The sequence below is a fragment of the Jaculus jaculus genome, chromosome X (assembly GCF_020740685.1).
Source record: "Jaculus jaculus isolate mJacJac1 chromosome X, mJacJac1.mat.Y.cur, whole genome shotgun sequence".
NCBI lineage: Eukaryota > Metazoa > Chordata > Mammalia > Rodentia > Dipodidae > Jaculus > Jaculus jaculus.
In genome coordinates, this window is record NC_059125.1 from 76,173,508 (window position 1) to 76,200,731 (window position 27,224).

At 37.4% G+C, this 27,224-nt stretch overlaps 1 protein-coding gene across 1 annotated transcript in view; it reads right to left on the reverse strand.

Moving 5' to 3' along the window:
* The window catches only part of Chm (CHM Rab escort protein), a 193,946-nt gene that overhangs the window by 91,667 nt on the left and 75,055 nt on the right, over positions 1-27,224 (reverse strand). Inside the window, exons 3-4 of the mRNA XM_004669613.2 lie at positions 18,440-18,512; positions 9,655-9,779 (exon numbers count right to left, since the gene is read on the reverse strand). Of these exons, the coding sequence (XP_004669670.1) occupies positions 9,655-9,779; positions 18,440-18,512 (198 nt within the window). The remainder of the gene's footprint in view (positions 1-9,654; positions 9,780-18,439; positions 18,513-27,224) is intronic.

Below are 27,224 nucleotides of genomic sequence, written 5' to 3' on the forward strand. Positions count from 1 at the left end.
TTGAGTTGTGCTATTATAATGTATCTGTCAGGATACGTCAATATTCTTTTGTGACTACTGTTTTATTACAGGTGTCTATCACCCCATTGGAAGCTTCTTTTCCAAAGACACTACTACAGTTAACATTTTTAGCCCATCATCATCTTGATTCAACAACCTCATTCAGTTTGCAGGCATTGTGACTTTCTGTTGAAGAAAGTTCCCACATTTTGCTGAACAGCTTTACTGCTCAATGTTTAGTCTCAATGCTTTACATATGATAAGTGTGAAAAGTAAATATATGCAAATTCACTGGTAATGAAATAATTTTAGCCATTGAATACCATCTTCTAAAAATCTCCCTCTTACTGAGGTGGGTGTGCTGGTGCACACCTTTAATACCAGGAGAAGGAGGAATGACATGAGTTCAAGGCCAGTCTGGTAGTACAGAGTGAGTTCCAGTTCATCTTGGGTTAGGTGGAGACCCTACTTTGGAAAAACAACAAAATAATAATAATAATAGTAAATCATTATCAACTTTCTCTGTCTTTCTATAAAAGAAATCCCCCTCTTTACTCATCCTTTGGACTCATTTTAACCTCCTTTCCAACATGGTACCTCTGTCATTCAATTTATCCTAATATCCATTTTTCTTCCTTACTATGTATTTATAGGATATTCTTCCCTTCTGCCAATACCATAGTCATCCTATTCTTAAAAATTGTATTATGTCTTTAATTAAAATCTGAAATTTCAGGAATTCTTCCTTAATACATTGACATTTACCATAGTTACTCCATGGATACACATATGCAGTTCACCTTTTATTCACTCATCAACTGTTTTGTAATTTCTCTGATACTCTAGTGCACAATCATCTTAATTCAAAAACCCCAAACTTTAAACTTTTTGAACAACATTGTTAGTCCCCAAAAGAGTTATATTCTGGAGCATTTTGGATTGTGCACACTGATCAGTTATATACTAATTACAGAAGAGGGGGTGGAAAGAATGTTAGAGCCACACACTGGGTCATGATACAAACAGGTATTTCATCCTACCCATAACTGATGGCTAGCCCCAACAAGGAGGATCCAGGTGGAAGGGGGAAGACAGGGAGGGGGCTAACAATGGTACCAACTTGATTATATTCACTAAGTATAAAACTAACTAATTTAAAAAAAAAAAAACTTCAAATAAGAAATCTGAAACACTTCTGTTCCCATACTATAGAACAAGGGATTCTCAACCTACATACACTTTATCCTTTGAGCTTCTCTGTGGGAAGGTCCTAACACTTTCCATTGTATTTTCTAGACAAAGTCTACTGTACTGCAGGATAAACATCATGCCTTATAAAAGTTAAAATTAAAAAAGAAGGTTTATAGGCAAAAGCTATAATAATAAGAAACAAAATTATTTGCAGAAAGCACAAACATTAAGCCAATATAAAGTGGTGTTGTATATGTTAAAAATCTGGGTGTACAGACTTCAGAGAAGCCTCCACTGCTCTCTGGATAAGAGTGGACTTGCATATCAAAAGTCTCTCAAATAACTTTGTATAACACCTTTAAACCAAGTTGCTCTCAGTCTTGCTTACAGAATATGTTTCATTTTACAGACAGCAGAGAAAACAGAGGACAATCAAGATCCATTGATAAGACAAGAACATAGCCAACAGCCCACCAAAAGACATGCCACTTCTACAGCATCTACCAGGGCCAAGGAGAAATTGTAGAGGAAGCAGTGACATGAACATTGCCCTTACTACTAGCCTGACAACCAGCTGCAGGGTGATGGTGAAAGACAGTGATCAATAAAAGATCATCAAAATAGAAATCCAGAGCCTACAAAAAATTCAACACTGAATCAGACTGACAAGAAGCCTGCTATGGCTCAGGAAACATTACAGAAGCAGAGTGAAAAGATTGTAAAAGCCACAGAGTATGTAGGAATATTCTGAGGAATGGTCCCCCAGCTATCTGAAGTGGCTCTCCAGGGTAGCAGAATCAGGGTAAGGGGATATAAGAGTATAAACTGTTAACATATGCAGACAAAAAAGGACACCAAAGAGATAATACCTGTTTATTTCATATGGAAAAATCACCAGTCAAAGCATAATGATGCATAAATTGATACAAAATGGATATAGGACTATAATAATTACTACCTGAAACGTTGACAAAACAAGAATAAAGGAAAACCAGAAGAAAAAAAAACAAACAACAATCATTACAAATAAAAAAGAAAATGAAAGAATAAAATTATTCAGATGTCAAAAAATACCATCATATTTACTGTTATAATGTAATATATTTAATGAAATCTACTCACAAAAGAAATAGATATAATTAATAATGCAGTAAAACTTTTCAGAAATCGAGAAAGGAATTAGTTTTTAGTTCCAGATGTCATTACTTAGAAGTCCTAGGAAACTAACTTAAACTGTTGAGCTATAAAGTAGGGTAAGTCCATCTAGACTTTCCCTTCATAAGAGAATTCAAAGATAAACCAATTTCCGACAAAAGCATTTTAAAATCTCTAAAAGGATAATCAAATACAAGATGTAGATAAAATCTACAGTATTGTTAAGTTGCCTATAGACCAATAAAATCTCAAAATATGTATCCTAGGTTGTCTGCATTCATATTATGGAAACTCTTTGGCCATAAAAACAGAAAATAGCACTGCTGCACATAACAACATTAAAAATGAAGAGTGACAGTATGAGATGTTATTTGTATATTTTCGATAGTGTTGGTCATATGCTGTATTCACTTGCATTATTTTGAAAACCAATAAAACTTAAATGCAGGGCTGGAGAGATGGCTTAGCAGATAAGTGCTTGCCTGTGAAGCCTAAGGACCCTGGTTCGAGGCTTGATTCCCCAGGACCCATGTTAGCCAGATGCACAAGGGGGCGCACATGTCTGGAGTTCATTTACAGTGGCTGGAAGTCCTTGTGCACCCATTCTCTCTCTGTCTCTCTCTCCCTCTTTCTCTCTCTGTCTGTTGCTTTCAATAAATAAATAAAATAAAATAAAACTTAAATGTATTTATCAAAAGATCTAAGATGACAACTTCCACCCCTAAAGATTAAACCAAGAAATGACAAGATAATTAATTACACTTTACAGAAAAGACAGAATATGGAAGATTCTTTTTATTAAAAACTGTGATGATAATACCATGGAAATTGAGCAATAGCAATTGATTTACTCAGTAGTTTTCTAATAAATTAAGTAAAAAGCTTTATAAAGTAAATGAAATACACTAGCCAGTGCTGGATAATCTGGAGGATATGTCAAAATACTTCATAAACAACACATCAAAAAGGTATCAGGGAAGATTAATCAAGTGAGATAGTGAAGAAACATAAGTGAAAGGAAAGAAATTACTCTTTTAGAATTTATTCCACATTTGTAAACTACTAAGTTTCAATTCTTCCAACATCCTAACATGGTGATGTTACTAGCACTGCCCAAAATACAAAAATAATAAACTAGCCTACTATCATTGCTTTTCAGTAAAAACAAACCACAGTATTTTTGGAATTTTATGAAGTGAATTTGTAAAAAGAATTTATAAAGACACCAGAAACAACTAACTTTCCACATAATAATTCGGTAAGCAATTTCTGTTAATCAAAAGGACTATCTTCCCCCCTAATTTAAAATATTATATTGTAGTAAACATTCCTTTAAAGTTATTTCCATTGCCAAAAATGCTTCACACTAAAATAAAAGTTCATTCAATTTATTAATCCAAAAGTATTTGAAAACCATAAAAGAAGATTCAAATCAGGCTTTGAGATCACAAGCTCTTCCTAAGCTTCAGGTTTACTACCCGTAAGATATATGTATGACTCATGCTGTGGCATTGAATAAATGATGCCAAATGCAATAAAATATGCCAAGTATGAGATTATGGCAGTTGATACAAAGATAATACCCAACAACTATTGTTCCCTTTTCACTTCCAGTTCATAAGTTAACCATGCAATCAAAAAAGATCATTTCAATGAAAAGCAATCATTGCATAGCAAAAATATTACTAGGTTCTAACCAGCAATATCACTTACTCTAAGAGATTTCTGACAAAGCAATATGGATAGTTCTTTAGTTTGTTATACATGGATTTAATCTGTGATTAATAATCAGTACAATTTACATTTTGGTTATTTACCTTAATTTTACAATAACACAAAGTGATAAATTTAATGTTCAAATGATCCTTAAGGTCTTTTAGTTTGAACCCTTCAGAACATTTGGGGAAATAACTGAGCATTAATCTAAGTAATTTAAATACATTTTTATATTATAATACTGTGTTACTGATTCATCATTTATTTTCAGGCACTTTTTAAGTATTAGTGATAGGTGTCCATTAGCATTCTTGCCCCATCCTTTTCATTATAAAAGATAAAAATTGGGCGTGGTGGCACATGCCTTTAATCCCAGCAAGAGAGGCAGAGGTAGGAGGATCACTGTGAGTTTGAGGCCAAACTGAGACTGCACAGTGAATTCCAGGTCAGCCTGGGCTAGAATGAGACTTTACTTCGAAAAATCACACACAAAAAAAGATAAAAATAAGGAGGCTAATAGTTTTTATATAGCATTATTTATGTTGTAAGTTTATTCTTTATTCTTTCTTCATGTTAAATAGCCCAGTAGCATATATGCCAATCATTAAAGTGTGGATACTTGGGCTAACTTATCCTTTGGTCAGGTTGTTGATTTCAATCCATACACCAAGATAGTGGTATTCACAAGAAAGTAGAAGAGGAATTCTTTAGGAAAAGGAAAGTGTTTAAAGGGAGAGGAGAAATGACAGAAGGCAGGTAAAAGATAACTTTCATATGCTTTCTACTCTAAGTAGTATTTAGACTTATATAATTATATATGTCATATATATATATATATATATATATATATATATATATATATATATATATAAAACAGGAAACCAGAAGACAATTTGGGGCAAGGACCACAAACAGAGGGGAGGGGAAAGAGTGACAAAGGAAGGGGGGAGGACGTTGAACATAAAGTACAATGATACATATGGATACAATGTCATGAAGAAATTCACTCTTTTGTACACCAAAAAATATTAATTTTTAAAAGTCTGCTATGCAGTGAAAGTCTTATTAGGAATAAAGAAATTTTCTAGACAACTATACCAATTTGCTTAAAATAATAAATTTTCATTGAGATTTTAATAGTCATCTTTCTAAAATAAACTTCAAGTGACAGTTTTGGAATATTACATAAATTTGTCTAGAGACATTGAGTATTAACAATGGCCATCATATTGAGTTCAGCTTTATAGTCAGCCTTAAAGAATATTTTGGTATGAAAAGTCACTTACCATATTAGTATAAAGTCTGTTCTATACTTATTGTTAATTTCTTCTCTTAGAACTTAAAACAGCAGCATATTAGAGATCAGAGAGATATTTGGTGTCACCCAGCTTAAGTCTTTCATGCTTTACTAATGGTAAAATAGAGGCCCAAAGGAAAGGCATCCATTGCAAGTGCCAGATTAAATGAGTGTTGTTCTCAGTGTTAGCCAGAGAACCTTCTCTATGTAGATGACAATAGATATTATGGAGACTCAAAACAAAAAGGGGAGGTTGCCAAGAGCTCAACAATAAAGGAGACTGCTAACATTCCCTCCAAGGCTAAAGGAACATTGTGGAAGTGGGGGTAGAAAGAATGTAAAAGCTACAGAGTGGAAAGGCATAGTGTGAGGCCTTGTCCTCCCTACTCAAACTGCTGCATTCATAATACCAGTGAATAACTTCGCCTCCACTGAGGAAAGCTTTCAGTGCAAATGGGAGTGGGGGACAAAACAGGATAAGCTGATGAGAATATGATTAATTTGTAATATGTTCATATATTAAAGTCTCCAACAAAAACTATTTTTAAAAGAATAAAGAAGCTGGGTGTGGTGGCGCACACCTTTAATCCCAGCACTCAGGAGGCAGAGGTAGGAGGATAGCCATGAGTTCAAGGCCACCCTGAGACTACAGAGTTAATTCCAGGTCAGCCTGGACCAGAGTGAGACAGTACCTCAAAAAAACCAAAGAAAATAAATAAATAAAAAAAAATAAAAAGAATAAAGATAAGCAAGCCAACATGGCTTGGGCTAAGTGAGGTACTGTCAATTTTGTTTACTCATGATGATAGTACTTTTACATATTGATTAGAGACAGAAATTGGCTAGGCAGGTTAGGGGTGACAGACCCCACAGTGAATAGCCTTCTCTTGGCTAAATGTAGAAATTGTCCCTTGCCTATTGGGGAAAGTCTAACTCATTACACTTCATTTTTGGTCAGGATTGTCAGAAGGATCTGGCTTTTCCTTATCTTTGCCCCCTTAGGGAGTCCTTCCACTACCTTCCTAGGATATTAAGATTCCTGGGAAGATTGCACTTTTACAGATATCATGACTGTAGACATTGATGCCCAGAATAGACTGTTTAAACTAGTTGCCCATCCATTGGCTCATAAAAACCCCCAACCTGAGTCTCAAGGTAGGCTTCTCAACCCCCCACTTTACCTCTCTGGGCAAGCATTGTGCCTTGCTTCCTCCTCTTAGTTTCAGGTCTTCCCAAACCTTGTCTTGCCTCCTTGGGCTTTGTCTTTCTTCCTTCATTTTTCCCTTGTTTTAAACTTCTCCTTACTTACAGCTCTAAACTATAATGAAATCTTTCTGAACCCTACCCTCTGGTCTGTGGATTTCATTCTTTAAATTCCTAAGAATATGGGAATACTCCAAATTATCAGGGCATTGGTGCATGTTGGTATATAGGCAGAGGAAACTCAAAATTCTTGCATCAAGTCATGTACATTTTATCTAAAGTTCCCTATTTTCCATGGTGTTCTCAATGACATCAGTAAGCAGCTAACTTTTCTAAGGGAATGAAGGCATGTGAAAAGCTATCACAGAGCATAGTACCCAGGTTCAATTCCCCAGTACCCACGTAAGCTAGATGCACAAGGTGGCACATGCTTCTGGAATTCCTTCACAGTGGCTAGAGGTCCTGGTACCATGCCCATTCTCTCTGTCTGTCTGTCTGTCTGTCTCTCTCTCTCAGAAATAAATAAAAATAAAATAAAGGAACCTGTTGTCTTTTATTATTATTAAAAATGAGAACACAAATCATTATACTATTTGACTATTTAGAAATAAACTTATGAGCTTGGGTAACAGCCTAGTGGATAAAGCAGTTGTCATATAAGCATGAGAACCAGTGTTTAGATTCTCCACACTAATGTAAAATGTAAGACATAGTGACATTTGCCAATAATTTCAGCACTGTATTAGCAGAGACAAGCACCTCACTGGTTAGCTAGTCTAGTAGAACTGGTGCCTTCTAGGCTCACCAAGACACCATATCTCAAAGAATAAGATAGAGAGTGGCTAAAGGAGATACTTGATATCAACCTCTGTCCATCGCACACACCCACTCGCAAACATAAACATATCTACACACATGAATATGCATGTGCACACATACACACTTCCAAAACAAAACAAAGAAAATAAATGAACCTTTTGGGCTAGAGAGATGGCTTAGTGGTTAAATAAGGTGTCTATGACGCCTAAGGACCCAGGTTCAATTCCCCAGTACCCATGTAAGCTAGATGCACAAGGTGGCAACATGCTTCTGGAATTCCTTCACAGTGGCTAGAGGCCCTGGCACCATGCCCATTCTCTCTCTCTCTCTCTGTCTGTCTCTCTTTCTCTCTCAGAAATAAATAAAAATAAAATAAATGAACCTTTTATCTTTTACTTTATTAGTATGAGAACTTCCAAAATTAAATCTGAGGAGATCGGAGACTGAAAATGAGATGATGTCCTTTTTTCAGTCACTAGAAACAAGCAATCTCAACTGGTAGAAAGGGCACGAGAAATCAGCAGCCTTGAATTATCAATGAATACTGTGGTTGTCTGAATGTAAAATGCCCCCATAGCCTCAAGTGATTGTGATTAAGTTTCCTACTTGGTCCACAGCTGCTGAAGCCTTTGGGAGGTGGAGTCTTGCTGGAAGATGTGTCACTGGGGATTGTTAGTCCATCCCGACTTGGTATTTCAGAGCTAGCTCATTCTTCTGTCTCGCTTTTGCTCTCTCTCTCTCCTGGTGCTGCTACTTCTTGCGGAGATGTAATGCCCCATCTCCCTATTCTGCCATGCTTTTCTTTATCATGATGAATGAAGATGTCAGGTGGTTGTCATGCTTTCTCCACCATGATCAAACTTCCCCTAGAAGCTGTAAGGTGAAAACAAACCTTTTCCTCCCATAAGCTTCCTCTGGTTAGGTGTATTGTCTCATCAAAATGGTAACTGCTATAAATACTTTTTCAAAGAACCCAAGCCTACCTATTTTTTGGATTATATAGTCAAATACTATTCATAATAGCCATAGTATCACACATGGAAGTTACTAAATATTTATTTCTAGTTGAAGCATATGAATTTTCAATTGAAATTACCTTTCCTTATAGTCTCCATATACTAACTTTTAACAATGTCTGTGAGCGCTACCTTTTCAAGTGAATGACATTTAACATTATACCAATGAAATAATATTACAAACAATATGCTTTTGAAGAAGATCGAAGAACATGAACTACATACTTATGAGGAAATGTTAGTTAAATGAAAGATATGAGCATAGGTTAAGAAAGCAAGCACAAATACTCCAACCTTTCAAAAGACTCAAGTCATGCTTACCATTCTTACCCAGAGCATCCTAAATAATTCCTGGTGTGTTAGATTCTCAGTTTTAAACACTACTAAAATGACAGACAGTCTGATGTTCTAAACCTCTGGCTTCTATTTAAATGATTATACTGAATTAACTGACTGCTGCATATCAACTTGTTCATAAAATGTCATTTGAAAAAAAAATAAACTACTGCAAGTGTTTTAAAACAACCAATGTCTCACTTGGGAAAACAAACAAACAAACATGTAAACCACATGTGATGGTGCATGCCTTGAATGCTAGCACTTGGGAGGCTAAGAAAGGAAGATCACTGTGAGTTCGTTCAAGGCTAGCCTGGGTGACAGAATGAGTTCTAAATAAATTTGAGCTAGAGTGAAATCTGCCTCAAAACAAAAGAAAATGAACAAACAAAACCCCTTGAAATCCATGCATTTACCATTGTTCTAACCAACTGTAGAAATATATACCCATATATTGCTGGGAAAAAATACTTGACAAAAATTAGCCTAAGGGAGGAAGAGTTAATTTGGCTTACAGTTCCACAAGTTACAGTCTGCCACAGTAGGGAAGGCATGGTAGCAGGACCTTAAGGGGCTTGAAGCAGGTTCATAGGCAGGTAGCAGAGCAGAGTGATAAATGCTACATTTTTATCCTTTTTATACAGTCCAGGATCCCAGGCCACAGGATACTGTAGACCATAGTTACGGTGTGTCTTCCCACCTTGACTGATCTAATTTAGAATCTCCTCACAGATATGGACAGATATTTGTTACCATGGTGATCATAAATCCTGTTGGTTGTCACCCAGCAATTAACCTTTACAGTGTCAAACTGACTAGTAACAACCAACAACATATAAATTTATATCATTGATTTGCTCAGAATAAAAGCGAGAAAGGACAAAGAAAGTTTTATACGAACTGCAACAATAATATTCATACCTGGCATAACAAAATACTTCTAAATGTTGAATGGTTTTGTCCTTCTTACTAAGTGGAATGGCTTCTTCATTTTCAAGTATCTCTTCTTGCCATGTTGAACTTTCAGTCAAAACATCATTGTTTTCCTAAACAAAACAGAGATATGGAATTTTAATAAAATCGAGCAATCTAACAAAGTGGCACATACATCTGGAGTTCACCTTCTATGCCCAGGTATGCTAAATGTTATAACTATAGTAGAATAGACCATGCCATCCTACAAAAAGCATCAAGTCATGTCCCATATGGCAACCTTATATGTCAAGGAATTCAATTGTTCTTTTCCCACTCTACTTCTGAAACCTGTTTCACTTATATTCTTAAATTGATTCCTTTCCTACAGGATAGTTTGCTATTGTGCAGACATAAATCTACATGTTTGATCAACTACTTATTTAGTCATCTTTCCTACTCCTGTTTTTGCCTTAAAATATGAAATGTGTAAATCCTGGAGCATATATTGAGTCTGTCAGAAATTTGTGTCTCAAAAGTTACAACTGTCACTAACCCAAATATCTTATTTCTCAAAAAAATATATAAATATATATATATTGTACTCTAAATCTACAATTTCCAGAGGAAACTTGAATAAATTGTCTAAATTCATGGTTTTATTTTCTTCACATCAAAATTCAGTGACTTCAGGAATAAATGAAGTCACTCCAACAATGTATCAACTTCAAAGCAAGCAGTGAAAAATGATATATAAAATCAAAAGCTAGCTTTAACATATAGAATTTAATGAGGATATGTGTAATTCTGCTATAATCATTTGTTTATGGGTATTTTTATATTGCTTAAGAAATAGGACAATTAAACTTCATGTTGAGAATCTAACCTTCATGTTGAGAATCAAACATATACGTGTTCCAATTATTTAATAATAAAGCTGGAGTCTGGGCCTGAGTTCCCTGTGTGGGCGGGCACAGTGGACTGGAGTGACTAGGCCATTACCATTTCTCCCCCCTCCCACAACCCAGGTCTAAGTTCCCTGTTCACTCAATGTGAGGGCAGGTACAGTGGTCTGAAGTGAATAGGCCAGACCCATTTCTTCCCCCTCCCATAGTCTGGGCCTGAGTTTCCTGCACAGTCAGTGTGTGGACAGGCATGGTTGTCTGGAATGAGTAGGCTGGACACACTTCTGGGTCCTCTCACAGCCTGGGCCTGAGTTCCCTGGATCTCCATTGTCTGGTTGGCACAGCAGTCTGGAGTAAGCCAGACCCATTTCTGACCCTTCCCACCACCCAGGACTGAGTTCCTTGCAAGGTCAGTGTGTGGCAAGCACAGTGGTCTGGAGTGAGTAGGCTAGACCCATTTCTGTTCCCCTCCCATAGTCTGAGTTCCTTACCCGGTCAGTGTGTAGGCTCCTTCCACCTCCCCATTCAAGGTTGCCTGCACTGGTCCATGTCCTAGAGGACTTAGCATGAAGTAGGCCAGATCCCTGTTCTCTTATTCTTAATAGTACCCTGGTCCTGGTAGGTACCATTATGCCTTGCTCGGAGAGGCCTGACTCCTGTGTGACCTGTGGAATCAGGCCTTTTGCTCTGGTACTGTGACTGGACACTAAGTACCAACATCCTGGTTCACCTGAGTCAGAGGGTTAATGGGCCAAAGGACACAGACTTGCTTCCTCCGCAATAAAAAAAAAAAGAGTCTTACTAAAATGGATATACAACAAAGCAAAACAGCCAATGAAAGTCAGAAAACTGAGAGATCTCCACCAAAGATGCCTAGTGCTAATATGGAAGCCTCCAATGAAAGCATAGAGAAATCAACAGAAATTCATTCCCCAAATAAAAACAAAACAACCAACAAGGCCCTGATTTAAAAAAAAAAAAAAATCACCGGGTGTGGTGGCGCACGCCTTTAATCCCAGCACTTGGGAGGCAGAGGTAGTAGGAGGATTGCCATGAGTTCGAGTCTACCCTGAGACTCCATAGTGAATTTCTGGTCAGCCTGGGCTAGAGTGAGACCCTACCTCGAAAAATCAAAAAAAATAAAAATAAAAATAAATTGCTAATCTTGAAGCAAACTATCCAAGAACCAATAATTGTATTAATGAAATTGAACAGAATTGTCTCCTCAAACGTTCAGCTATTGATAGTAGGCTTAACTTGATGGAAGAAAATGTTAAGACCCTCCAAAGAGATATGAATAAACTGAAGGTAAGTCAAGAAATGGATGACTTCAACAACCAGTTGATTAAGTTTAATGAAGATGTGATGAAATGCAAGAATGAACTACAAGAAGCACCAAGAAAATCAGAATTTGAATTGAAATCATACCTCACTATACAAAACATCACAACATAAAACAAAAATCAAATAGAATTTAAGAAAACCTCTCTAGAACCCCTAAACAACAGACAGAACCTCTGACTTGGAAGACAAGACAGAAGAAATTGATCAGGAGGCCAAAAACTTTGCTATGTTCAAAAAATCAAGTGAATAGAATACAAGGGAACTGTGGAACACTCAAAAATGATCAAACACAGTCTCCAGACAGTCAGCATGTCTAGTGCCAGAAGGTGCTACATGGGTGACTGGAGGAAATGACCAATATCTGTCCAAGCAACTCCATACAAGTGCAATAGTGGCACACAGCCATGGTGGGGAACCAACTGTTCTTGATTTGGCTAACTGATTCCCTCAGTGGTATGGGACCCATAGCTGGAGCTGGGAAACAAGTCAGAACCATATCCAAACATAAGCCCACTCTCCAATATCATGCTACCATCAATCATGGGCTACACGAGGGTCTACACCTATTAAACTCTCTATTAAAAAAGTAAGTGTTATCTCAGTTCTCTAGGTGCTAACTTACTCTCCCTTGGAGAATCTGCTTCTCTTTTTCAGACAGATGTGGATCCTAAAGAGAGAGCTGCCCCAACATACCTCAAAAGGGGCCGAATGAAACTAAAGAAAATTGGTGAAATAAGCAAGGGTGCTGTTTTCCTGATGAAACCGGATACCAGCACAAAGGGGAAGGAGACCAACACAGAGACAAATCAACAACTACCAAATCAGAGAGCCAGAGCCTCAGAGGCCCCCAACACCTCATCACTGAAGCAGACCAAAAATGAACCCAACATGGCTCAGGGAAATATTGCAACCCTGACCAACCTACTGCTAGAACTTGCAAGAAAGCAACAAAGGACCGATAATCGATAATCACTAAGCTAGAAAAAATTGATAAGACATTGGAAGGAGTTCAAAGAGAATGAACCCAACTTAGCTCAGGGAAATTTTGTGGAAGAATGGGCAGAAAGAATGTCAGAGCCACATGTTGGGTCATGATATACAGAGACATTTATCGTCCCAATAACTGTGGGCTAACTCCACAATGCACAACCCATTTACCTCAACAAGGAGGGGCCAGTGGGGAGGGGGTAGGCCACAGATGAGCCTAATAATGGTACCAAACTGCCTGTATTTGCTGAATAGAAAACTAATTTTAAAAATTGACAAAAATAAAATAAAATAAAATGACCAAACATCCAGACCAAGGGCATACCAGAAGGAGAGGAAATCCATACTGGAGGCATAGAAAACATACTCAACAAAATTATCGAAGAGAATTTTCTAAATCTTGCAAAATAGAGGCACACAGAACACCAAACAGGCAGGACCAAGGAAGAACTCTCCAAGACACATCATAGTTAAAACGCTTAACAATGAAAACAAAGAGAGGGTGTTAAAAGCAGCAAGAGAAGAAATTCACAACATACAAAGGCAATCCCATTAGAATAACATCAGACCTCTCAATGGAAACCCTGAAAGTCAGAAGGGCCTGGAATGGAACACTTCAAAGTCTGAAAAACCATGGCTTCCAACCCAAGCTACTTTACCTAGCAAATGTATCCCTCATAATAAATGATGAAGGAAAAATTGTCCATGAAAAAAGTCAACTCTATTATTATATGAACACAAACCAAACATATGGAGAAGACTTTCAGGAACACTCTACACAGAACAGTCAAACAACCAGTCTCAGAAGCCAACAAGAAGGTCAAAATAGCCAAAATAGACAGGATCAAAACATTACATAACACAAGTAAGCAGCCAACCAGACTCCAAGACTTCAGCCCAGCTCAACCCTCATACCCTTAAAATGGACCTACTCCACTCAGTCCAAACTTCAGATGACTTAGGACCTGCTCTGTTCCACCCTACTCTGCCCTTATGCTTCTTCTGACCCTCACCCACCCCACGTGATTCTTTCCCAAAACTCAGTTTTCATGTTGTCCAGAAAAATAACTATTTTAAAGTTTTAATTTTAAAACTGTAGCCCAGGACTGGAGAGATGGCTTAGCGGTTAAGCGCTTGCCTGTGAAGCCTAAGGACCCTGGTTGGAGGTTCGATTCCCCAGGACCCACGTTAGCCAGATGCACAAGGGGGCGCACGCAACTGGAGTTCGTTAGCAGTGGCTGGAAGCCCTGGCGCACCCATTCTCTCTCTCTCTCTTTCTCTCTGTCACACTCAAATAAAATAAAATAAAATAAATGAACAAAAAAAAATTCAAAAAACTAAACAAAAAAATCAAACAACCCACTCCACAAGTGGAGCAGAGAGCTAAATAGGAAGTTCTCAGAGGAAGAATTACAAATGGCTCACACACACTTAAGAAAATGTTCAACAACCCTAACCATTAAGGAAATGCAAATTAAAACAACTATGAGATTCTATCATATCCCAGTAAGGATGGCAAACACTCACAAATCAAATGAAAACAAATGTTGGCAAGGCTGTGGAGAAATAGCAACCCTCTTTCACTGTTGGTGGGAATGTAAGCTGGTAAATCTATAGTGGAAATCAATTTGGAGACTCCTGAAAAGGATGAATATAGAGGTACACCAGACCCTGTTATTCCCTTACTGGGCATTTACCCTAAAAGCTCCACATCTAGTTCAGAGATACTTGCTCAGCCATGTTTATAGCTGCTCAATTCATAATAGCTAAAAACTGCAATCAACCTAGGTGCTCATCTTTAGAAGAATGGATAAACAAGATGTGGTATATCTACACAATGGAATTCTTCTCAGCAGAAAGAAAAAATGACACATTGAAATTTGTAGAAAAACGGTCAAACATGGAGCAGATCATTTTAAGTGAACTAACACAATCACAGAAACAAAATCATCACATGACCTCACTCATTTGCAGTTCTTAAACTGGATCAGCCCAAGTTGCTGACATAAGTGAGTAACATGTTGAGGCTTGGACAATAGGACAGCAGGGCTTGACTAAAGGTAAAGGGCAGGGGGCAAAATCTGAATCCAAATTGAACTGGTACAATAGAATACTATATCCTGGAAATCAGTCTAAAAGGTGGAACCCTCAAGCAAACCTTAGAGGGAGCACTTGAATCAAAGGGGCCTGGAGAGAGTGAGACAAACCTATATTCAAATTTATCCTGTTTCTCTTTCTTCTCTGGATTTTGCTTTTTTCCTTTCCCTTGGCACTGGCCTGTACTTCCCTGTACCAAGATGTGATCTACATCCATAATGAGCTGTTCATCATAGAAAACTAATAGATCTCCCAAAATTGACAAGATAGACTTCTGGCAGAACACTTGATTACCCATCACAGCTTAATGGTAAGACACTACTGCTGAAGACACCAATCACTGTCAGCACAAACCATGGAGACACCTGATTGGAATCCAGAGAGCCAGTCCTAAGATGATTAGCCCCTCTAGTACTGGAAGGTACTACATGAGCTACCAGGAGAAAGTGGCCAGCATCTGCCCAAGCAGCTCAATGTCTAAGCAACTCAGAAGCAAACAACCTGACAAGATGCTCACACAAGTGCAATAGTGGCACACAGCCATGGTGGATAACCAGCTGCTCTTGGATTGCCTAACAGATCCACTCATTGGAAAGGAAACCAAATCTGGAACTGTGAAACAATTCAGAATCATATCCAGATAATGATTCTGCTTTCCATTGTCAAGCTATTACTAACCTTACAGTATAAAAGTGTCCATATCCTAATAATTCTCTCTAAATTAATGATGGTTATCCCATTTAACTGCTGCTGATTTCACTCTCCACTGGAGAATCTAATTCGCTTTTTCAGACAGGAGCTGGACCTAAGGAGATAAGTGACCCAGTGCACTTCACACCAGCCTCAATTGAAACCACAGAGGAACTGGGGAAATGAGCAAGAATGCTGCTCTCTCAGTTAAGCTGGTATCAGCACAAGGGTGATGGAGAAAGATACTGAGGATACTTAACACCTACCAATCCAGACATCTAGATGCTTCTAAGTATCTATCACTGAAGTAGTCTTAAAATGCTCCCAGCATGACTCAGGGAATCTTGTGGAAGAGGGGACGGAAAGATTGTTAGAGCCACAAGTTGGGACATTTTGCACAGAGACATTTCCTCTCCCCTGTAACTGGTTGCTGCCCCATAATGCTTGACCCACAATTCCCATGGGGTTGACCTACATCTCCAATGAGGAAGGCCTCTTCAGAAAAGAGGCAGGGAGGATGAAAACGATGGTACCAACATGTGATATTTACATACAAAATATGTCCATATCTAATAATAAAAAATAAAATATATTTGGGTGTGGTGGCGCACACCTTTAATCCTAGAACTTGGGAGGAAGAGATAGGAGGACTGCCATGAGTTCGAGGCCACCCTGAGATGAAATAGTGAATTCTAAGTCACCCTGAGCTACAGTGAGCATCTACCTAAAAAAAACAAAATAAAGTAAAATAAAATAAAATATATATTAAAAAATACTAAAGCAAGTTTCCGTGTTTGTTTGTATATTTAGTTGTCAAAATAGCAGGGTCAAAGTGACTTCATTTCATTGACTTTATGATATCTGAAGGATGATTTCTCATAATATCTCATTTTAGTTATATATAAAACCATTTTTAAAAGCATCCAACAATATAACCAAAGACTTTATAACAGCCAGTCCCTGGATGTTATATATGCAAAAAGATAAAGAAAACAAGAATGTATAATGACATGTGCAAACATCTAAGGATGCAAGTGAACTATAAATTGTTTAGTCATCCCTAATGATATTTTATGAACAGCACTATGATATAGCAATATTTGAAGACAGCAGACTTCAGAAGATGTCAAGACATAACATTTTTGAGTGTCAACAATCAATGTTTTATCTGTTTAAAGTTTTAAGCTGTTAGATAAACATCTTTCTAAGAAAACAAAAATATTTTAAAAATGAATTATTTGTATTCATGGAACTATTAATGAAATATAACTGCATTATCTTCTGAGTTATGAAGATTCACCTCAAAACAATTTCAACATTCAATAGAAAAACAGTATTTTAAAAAGCTTTTTGGGGTTGGAGAGATGGCTTAGCAGTTAAGGCATTTGTCTGTAAAGCCAGAGGATCCTGGTTCGATTCCTCAGGACCCATGTAAGCCAGATGCACAAGGTGGCGCATGCATCTGAAGTTCGTTTGCAGTGGCTGGAGGCCCTGGTGTGCCCACTCTCTCTCTCCCTCTCTCTCTTTCTCCCTCTCAAATAAATAAATAAAATATTTTTTTAAAAAGCTTTTGGTTCAGAATTTCATATCAAACTAAAGAAAAGTGGTGGCAGATAGCTCTTGTTATCAGTGTTATATTAGTATTAAATACTGTGACATCAGTAGAGGAGGAGATGAGGTACAAGAACATTGAATGAGTACACATAGGTTTATTAACTTGAGAAACAGCCATTGATCGAGGAAAGGAGATAAACATGAAAAGGCTATGGTCAACAAAGATACCCATATTTGAATAAATACAAGGTTTACCAAAAATTACTTTGAAAAATCCATTTATTCAACAAAACTTTTGTATTCAGACAACTGGAGCATTTTGTTGTTGTTTATTTGAAAATTGAGATAGGGCCTGGAGAGATGGCTTAGCAGTTAAGGTGTTTGCCTGCAAAGTCAAAGGACTGAAGTTTGATTCCCCAGAACCCACATAAGCCAGATGCACAAGAGGATGCATGCATCTGGAGTTTGTTTGCAGTGGCTGGAGGCCCTAGTGTGCCCATTGTTTCTTTCTCTCTCTCTTAAATAAATAAATAAGTAAAATATATTTAAAATTAAAAAATGAAAATTGGAACAGACTAACTGTTCAAGGTAGTACTATACATGTCTAAATATAGAGTGTATTTAATGTACATGTAGCATGGGAAAATCAACTAAAATATATGATATAAACTAGCTAGGACTATAACATTGACTCTCATGACATATATACTGCAAGCTTATTTATGGTTTGTAAGACTACTTAAGTCACAGAGCAGTTGATTCGCCAAACTCATTTTCATGCAACAATATTTAACTTCTCATTTCACTACAGCTTCAATACTGATGTTTTTGTCACTCTAAGAGCCACTTTTACACAGTAAGCCAATGAATCAACTATAATTCTTTGTATGATGAAGATCACATTACAATATACCCTAGTACTCCTTAGCTATCATAATCTTAAGTCACTGAATATAATTCTTTGGAATATTCTAATTCTTCTTTCCTAACACCCTCAGCTTTTTGAAATACTGCAGTTTCTGATTCCATGTAAAATATTCTCAGCAGATGGCTAAGGGAGCATTGCAGAAGAGGAGTGTCAAAAGATTGTAGGAGCTACAGAGTAAAGATAAGGTATTAGTCCTATATTGCTGATGAAGATAAAGTTTTCTTTAATGAAGGATTAATATATGACACAATACAACCTAGTAAACTAAAATAAAAGACAAGGACTTTACCTGATATTCCTTTACCCAGGACAATAGTCCAGAAAAGCTGAAACTGGCCCAGTTTCCTCCATAGTAGCTTCTTCTGTAACAATGAAAATGAGAAGGGTATAAAAACACTGATAATCAACTAAGATACCCACTGCTGTCTGTTTTACCATGGTTTTAAAGCATAGATAATTGGGTTGCTGGCATAAGAGGTAGTAGTACAATTGGTAATCTGAGATCCCAAAGGAAGTGTGTGTGTGTGTAAAACAGTTTTTTTAAAATATCCTTTTACTCCTCTCCTCAGATCAAGTGACCAGGTTGGCATGGGTAATGAACAGATAACATTTACATATATCTATTGTGAGTTCATAAAAATCAAAGTAAATGTCTACCCCACTAACCATATCATTTTTAAAGAAAAGAACTGACAGGCATAAAACTAGAATATAACAGTTACAAAATATATCTAGCAAATTAGTGACACCCAGGATTTATAAAGAATTATTTCAGAGCCGGGTGTGGTGGTGCACGCCTTTAATCCCAGCACTCGGGAGGCAGAGGTAGGAGGATTGCCATGAGTTCAAGGCCACCCTGAGATGACAGAGTTAATTCCAGGTCAGCCTGGACCACAGTGAGACCCTACCTTGAAACCCCCCCAAAAAAAGAATTATTTCAAATTAATAAAAGAAACACTTCAATTTTAAAATGGGCAAAGGATTTGAACAGACATTGCACAAAGAAAATGGTTAATGAGCACATGCAAAGGTGCTCAGTGTCATCAGTCATTAGTAGTACACATAAAGATGAGCAGAATGAGTTTAGCATCCTGGCACACACATCAAGTTCCAACTACATGGGACTGATTGCTGAGATGGAAAGACTGCTGGAGCCCAGGAATTCCAGATGGACCTGGACAACATAGGCAGACTCCATCTCAAGGAAAAACAAACAAACAAACAAAAAAAAACATTGAAAACAAACAAGTAGCAACAACACAAAAGCATACTGAAATCTACTGATCAGAATAACTAAAAGCCTGGGCATTAGAGGAAATAGCTATCATGCTTCTGTAGTGTGAGTGTCTATGAGTATATGTTTATATAAGATGTGCAATGGTGGTACAGAGCCTTGATGGGTAACCAATGGCTTTCTGATTGGCTAAGAAATCTGCTCAGTGAAAGGAACCCATATCTGGACTGGAAATAGGTCAGAATCCTACAGAGATAAAGATTTTATGCTCTCCAATGTCAAGCTCCTACTTCTCTGGCTAAAAGAGGGGCTACATACATCAAATTCTTCCTAAATTAATAATGCTTATCCCACTTAAACTATGCTGACTGCACACTCCACTGGAAAATCTGTTTTTTGTGTTTTGGTTTTTTTCTGAAAATCAGAAGATAGCGAGACCTGATAACCTACCCCTTGCACTTCAGCCAAGCCACAGATGAAACTACAGAGGAATTGGCAAGATGAGCAAGAGCGCTGCTTCAATGGTGAGCATGAAAATCAGCGCCAGGGTGGAGACAGACCCTGCAGATACTCATCACATACCAAAGCAGAAATCCAGAGGCTCCTAACAGTTCCTTACTGGATTACACTTAAAACATACTCACCAAGGCTCAAGGAATTTTGCAGTAGAGGGGGCAAAAAGATTTTAAGAGCCACAGGTTGGGACATCATCCCCAGAGCAATAGCCTCCCCTCAATAAGTGACTGCTGCTCCTGCATTGCATAACCCACAACCTGATGGGAAGTACCAGCAATACCACTGATCAGGGCCATCAACAGAATGGGGACAGGGAGGAGGGAAAAGATGGTAGCAACACATGATATATTCTTCATGAAATAAAAAGAATACTGAGTGTGCTATATAACCAATAAAGATGTATAGGGTTAAAAAAATGATTCAGTTTTCAAAAAGTATATGATAATTTCTAATAAAACTAAACACACAATTCAGTAATTCTATCCCTAAGCAATTACACACAAGGGAAACATGATGATAGAAAATTGCACAAACTAAATTAATCTATGACTAAAAAACAATCACTGGCTAGGTATGGTGCAGCACACCATTAACCCAGCATTTGGGAGGCAAAGGTAGGAGGATCGTTATGAGTTTGAAGCCACTTGAGACTACATCGTGAATTCCAGGTCAGCCTAGACTAGTGTGAAACCCTACTTTAGAAAAAAAAAAATCAATGGAGTGTTTGCCTGAGCTATATGCTATAATTAAAACACACACACACACACAAACACACACACACACACACACACACACACACACACACACACACACAAAATACCTGTATGCATTTAACCATATATAACCATTGCCTTTAAAATAACCAAAAATAAATATTAAACTCTAATTAGATATGTACATTAGAGTCATGAATGACTAATGTTGTTGGTGTATAAAACTTACGTGAAATGTATAAAACAGGTGGGGCATGATGGCACATGCCTTTAATCCCAGCACTTGAGAGGCAGTGGTAGGAGGATTGCTGTGAGTTTAAGGCCAGCCTAGCCTGAGACTACACAGTGAATTGTAAGTCAGCCTGGGCTAGAGTGAAACACTACCTTGAAAATACCAAAAAAAAAAAAAAAAAGAAGAAGAAAAAGAAGAAATATATAAAAAACAGTAAGATGGAATGAGTAATGGATCTATAGAATGAATATGTGATATGTAGCAAACACACCAAAATTAAATTGTAAAATCAAGATAATGAATATATATTTGTTTATAATAAAATGTTTCTCCTTTATTATATATAATTATCAAAATAAAATGCTAGAAAAATGTAATCTGAAGATCCAAACACTATGATGTGTCACTTTCTAAGGAATTTTAAAGTTAATTACTAAAAGCCTCAGAAAACTCCGTCTTGTTATATCTTTCCATTATTAAATGTCTTGAGGTCAGTTAAATGGTTAAAATCCATTGTTCTCTATTCTTGGTCATATGGTTTTTGACAGAGCTAATTGGTCCTAGCATTTTTCCATACAGCTCCCATTTTCAACTTTTCTTGTTGATGTGCTCTTAACATCTGCATCTGGTGATCTCACCCAATTATGTATATAAAAGGTGAAACATGGTTTTCATTACTGTGGTCTCTCAAAGAAAAAAAATGGTAAGATAATTATCAGTAAATTCACTATAAAATCAACAGAGATTTTGACTAGTTCATTTTGATATCTGCATGGTTTAAAATATGGTTTATAATATCCCCTTAAACACAAACACTTTAAATATCAAAATCAATATAAGAAGTGAAGGAAAAAAATCAATATCCTCTCTGGAGAAATCTGTAAGAGAAATAAACGTTAAAGACCTCAAAATATTTTCTCAATTTTATCATTAAAAGTAAGGCTTTAGAACTTTGACATTTACATTCAACTTATAAAATATTATTTCCACTATCTCCAAAATTACTTCCAAAACAAGAAAAAAGGTTGTATGTTTTCATTTTAAAACCTCAAAGATATGACTTATTTTAAAGGCAAAATGAGAACAAGAAAAAAATATTGCACATTTTCTGCCAATTTTGTGTCAGTACTAGCTGTGTCCATGAAGTCAAGAAAGAAGTACTTTAAGAAGAATGAAGTGTATTTCTACTTTCAGGAACACTGTTTCTGACAATGACAAAAGTTGTTTTTAAAACCAGTCTCTTCATAAAACTAAAAATTAGCATTCACAGGATATAAACAGTATATATGACACTAATATCTAAATCTCTCTATCATTTCATAATGTATATCTTAACCTTTTAAGCCAAAACAGAAAAAAAGTCATGAATGAGGTATATTTGAAGACAAAAATCTTATAATTTCCTCTTATGTAAAATGTTAACACTAAATCTGAATAAAATATGGTTTTAATTTGCTATGTTTTTACATAGCTTACTGAGTACCACCTAAGTTTTTCCAGACACAAAAAGGAAGTAAGTTATGTAATTGTCTCCACTAACAGCAATCAGAAAACAGAAAAAAAAATAATACTATGGAAACAGTAATTCTAAATGTTTATTACCCTTTCTATTGCATTCAGTGTAAAAATAATATCACTTTGCTTAACACCATCTAGCAGAAAAGAACTATATTACAGGAAGACAAAAAAAGTTTAAAGTATAAAAGCAGGCTAAGCATTAAATCTATTAGTAAGAGCCTAATAAAGTCTAACCATTTTCTTTTTCATCTGCATGATAATTACAGTTAAGTAACGGGTATGAACAACATCATGCTGTATGACATATCATAAAATGAAGTGGCTTCTACCAGCAAGTCCAAAAAAACACTAACAAAAATGGAGTTACTGACATTCAGGCACATTCAGCTGAGATCATTTTAATTATTAATACATAAATTCTGGTAAGTATTCAAAGGTATCAAAGACTGCTCATTCTCTACATCACCCTGTTCAATATCCAAACATCCCAATTCATTTTTTATTTTTTAAATTTTGTTTATTTTTATTTGAGAGCGACAGACAGAGAGAGAAAGACACAGATATATTGAGAGAGACAGAATGGGTGCGCCAGGGCCTCCAGCCACTGCAAACGAACTCCAGACGCGTGCACCCCCTTGTGCATCTGGCTAACATGGGTCCTGGGGAATGAAGCCTCAAACCGGCATCCTTAGGCTTCACAGGCAAGCGCTTAACTGCTAAGCCATCTCTCCAGCCCTTTTTTTTTTCTTTTAAATTTTGTCCCCAATTCTTTGTAGTAGGTTACAACTCATATTTTAAAATTTCCAAGTTGTTTTCAGAAATATTTCCTTGTGGAGTTTTTCAGCACTTTTGGGAGACAGACAGTAAGGGTTTTATTTTAGAGGTGAGCCCAGTGATATCAGCCCATGTGAATATAAGTTCTGATTAGGGCCACAGCACTACAAATGGAAGAACTGCAATTCAGACACAGTTTACCCAAATGTTAATTCTGTCCATTGCAACATAAAAACTCCCAAACTTTGAAACTGACTAGGAGCAGAATAATGGTAGTTGTAGTTCTAGAAAGGGAAACATATACATACTAAATAGAACCTGGCTCTGACACTAAATTTAGCTTTCTGAAAATAAGTTAGTGGCTGTCCAATCCAAACAAAACAAAATTGGATAATTACTAGGCTTCAAAAGTTAAAGGATGTTTTGCTTGTAGTATGACTTCTCAAGAGCCATTAAAAATGATAAATTCTGGTGTAGCTCTGTAATATATAATATAGCAGTGGGAAGCATTTCACAAACTCAGATGACCAAGGAGCACATTTTTTAAGATGAAAATTTTGAAGGAATGGGGCTTAATATTTTTTTAATTTTTTTTTGTTTATCTTTATTTACTTATTTCAAAGTGACAGACAGAGAAAGAGGCAGGTAGAAAGCTAGAGAGAGAATGGGCACGCCAGGGCCTCCAGCCACTGCAAACTGCAGATGCGTGTGCCCCCTTGTGCATCTGGCTAATATGGGTCCTGGGGAATGGAGCCTCGAACTGGCGTCCTTAGGCTTCACAGGCAAACGCTTAACCACTAAGCCATCTCTCCAGCCCGGGGCTTAATATTTTAAATAGCATTGTCTGAATTGATAATAAAGGGAAGGAGAAAAACAGGAAACTACATGTACTGAACTTAGTATTTTGCATTTCCTCTTTCACTCAGTCTTCGCAAGAATTCTGATGTCAGTGCCATAATTACCTCCATTATAATTAGAAGAACGGAAAAAAAAAAAACTTGAAGTTGAGTACTTTAACTAATGTGACTAGTGTATTCAAGCAAGAAATGGCAAGGCCTGGATTTAAGCACATAGCATAGCAACCCCAAAACCTACCCTCTTCCAACTACACAACATTGTGTACTACCAAATATAGGATTAGAATATTTCAAATTATAAGAAAAATAAAATTCTAGAATCTGACTTATTACATGTAAAGGCAGTAGGAATTGTTTACAAACACTACATGGGAAGAAGCCTATTTTGTTTTGCTGCTCTAATTCACTTCCATAAATAAAATCGAATAATAATGTTAAGACTCTGCCTATTCACATTTTGGACCTGGGAGGACTTTTCATTCCTAAGATTAAAAATATAGCCCATTTTATTGAATTTCTTAAATTCACTGTGAAAAAACACCTTTATATAAATGGTAAGAATGGGAAAATAATAGTCTGGCATGTCTATTAGTATTACGGAGTATAATATGTCATGCACATTAAAAAAGAGTTGTATCTGCCTGAGCATGCCAGTCTCATAAAGAAAGGATCAATTCAATTTAAATTTGTTGGAGTACATGTGCCTATCATCCAATTAACAAATAATAGGCCATAGATCTAGGAAAGAGAAACTATACTGAATGTTACCCATATACAAAATTTCATTTAGTAACTTTCATACATCTGTCACACAAGAAAGCTGAGCTGCTATCACCATCCGTTCATGCCAAGACAGAGGAAGAATGATAAAGCACATGGATATAATAATATTAGAGATGACTAGACGTTTTCCTTTATTGTTGGTGTTTTTCACTACAAAACTTGTGTGCATTTTTTATTCTTTATCACTTTGTTTTGTAATATTACTTCATTTCAAGAGTTCTATGAAGCTATAAGAAGTTGCAATCAGTTTAATGTAGGAAGAAAAAAATTCCATATTTCCAGTCATTAAGCTTGAAAAGAAATCTTTCTATGTGGGTAGTTGCTAATTATTTCATATAAGCCTACACATTCAGATCCATTTAAGACAGCAAGGCAGACATATGAGTATGTGACATAATAAATGTTGCTCTCAATTCTCATATTCCTCTGTGATCTCATATATTTCCACTGATTCAATTATCACTTCCCTCCTGATGACTCACACGTTGGTATTTCTCATCTAACCCCCTCCAGGTTAGTTCAATTTAGACCTTTATCAAGTTGGCTGAAAATATAGATTATTTGTCAACAACTTATTGTACACCTTCATTCTTAACACACCAAGATTCACATTACTTTTGACATATTCGGAAGACAAATTGTCCTTAAGCCCCAATGTGGTTTTTCTTTTGCCTTCCCTATCTCAAAAATAGACAAAACTAGGGCTGGAGAGATGGCTTAGCCTTTAAGGCACTTCCCTGCGAAGCTTAAGGACCCATATTCGACTCTGCGGATCCCACACACAAAGACAACACAAGCACAAGGTCACACATGCCCACTTGGTGGCACAAGGGTCTGGAGTTAGATTTCAGTGGCTGAGACCCTGGTGTGCCAATTCTCTCTCTCTTCCTCTCTTTAAAATAAAATAAGAGGGAGTTCTGGCCAAGATGGCGACCGCCTAGCTGCCCTGCAAAATACCTGGGAAAGAAAAGCAAGACATTAAGGGTTTTCTAGGTCTTCTTGTCAGTGGGAGGGCACAGAGGGGGGGCAAAACAGGGAATCGTGGATCCCATGTTGGGCGGGTACACGACCCTCCTCCTCCAAACATTCGTTGCTGTGCTCCAATCTGATCAGCTGTGCCATGCTCCGATTGTGTGCCCATCAGGTCCACCGCTGCTGTGCTGCAATCCTGTGCCCGCTTGGCCAGCCACCACTGTGCTCCAATCCCACGTCTCCGGCCCCCAGCGCTGTGTTCCGATCCTGCGTCCACCAGGCCATTGCGGCTGTGCTCCAATCCTGAGTCAGCTGCCGCAGGTGCCTCTGTGCTCCCATCTCACGTTCTGCGGGCCCAGTCCCACAGCAAGGGCCACACAAGCCCAGACTGAGTCTCTCACTAGCAGGAGCTCAGGTGCCATCCCCTACCTGTCATCCCCCACTCCTCTGTGGCAGGGGAGCAAAGACTGTTTCTGGGTCCCAGCATTCCCAGCCACTTTGGGCAGCTTCAGGGCTTGGTACCTCAGTCCCCCTCCAAGGTCTAAGGCAGGCAGCTTTGGCAGCATTACCACTTGAGAATTCAGGCAACTTTGGCACCCCTGTCAGGCAGTAGATAGGCAGCTTTGGCAAGTGAGAGCCAAAGCCCAGGCTGCTTGGCAACTGCCACAGGCTGCCCCAGATTCCCATTGCGCTAGAGCCTAGGCTGATCCACCCACATACCTGCCCATACACTGTCATGGGTAGACCACAGCGCAAAAGAAATACCATGAAAAATCAAATGCAAAAAAAGTCCAGCTAGATCACCCAATCCTACAAGGAATACATCTAACCAAAACAAAGAAGAGTCATTAGGATCAGAACATAAAATGGAAGCTATGAGCAATGCAACCCTGACCAACCTACTGCTAGAACTTGCAAGAAAGCAACAAAGGACCGATAATCGTGTGGATGCTACCATCACTAAGCTAGAAAAAATTGATAAGGCATTGGAAGGAGTTCAAAGAGAATGAACCCAACTTAGCTCAGGGAAATTTTGCAGAAGAGGGGGTGGAAAGAATGTCAGAGCCACATGTTGAGTCATGATATGCAGAGACATTTATCTTACCCATAACTGTGGGCTAACTCCACAATCCACGACCCACATACATCAACAAGGAGGGGCCACTAGGGAGGGCTAGGTCATGGATGAGCCTAATAATGGTACCAAACTGCCGGTATTTGCTGAATAGAAAACTAATTTAAAAAAATTAAAAGGTCAAAAATAAAATAAGGAAAAAAAGATTAAAAAAGACAAAACTATTCTTACAGGTATATATGCTAATGCAATCTTAAACTATATTATCATTTCTTCCTCCAATTTCAAATATAGTTAGCTTGTCAAACCTCTTCTGACATGGTCATCCCAACTACTGCTGTCATATTTCAGACCTTTATTTTCTGTTATCTTCTCTTACTGCATTAGTTTCACTAAACAT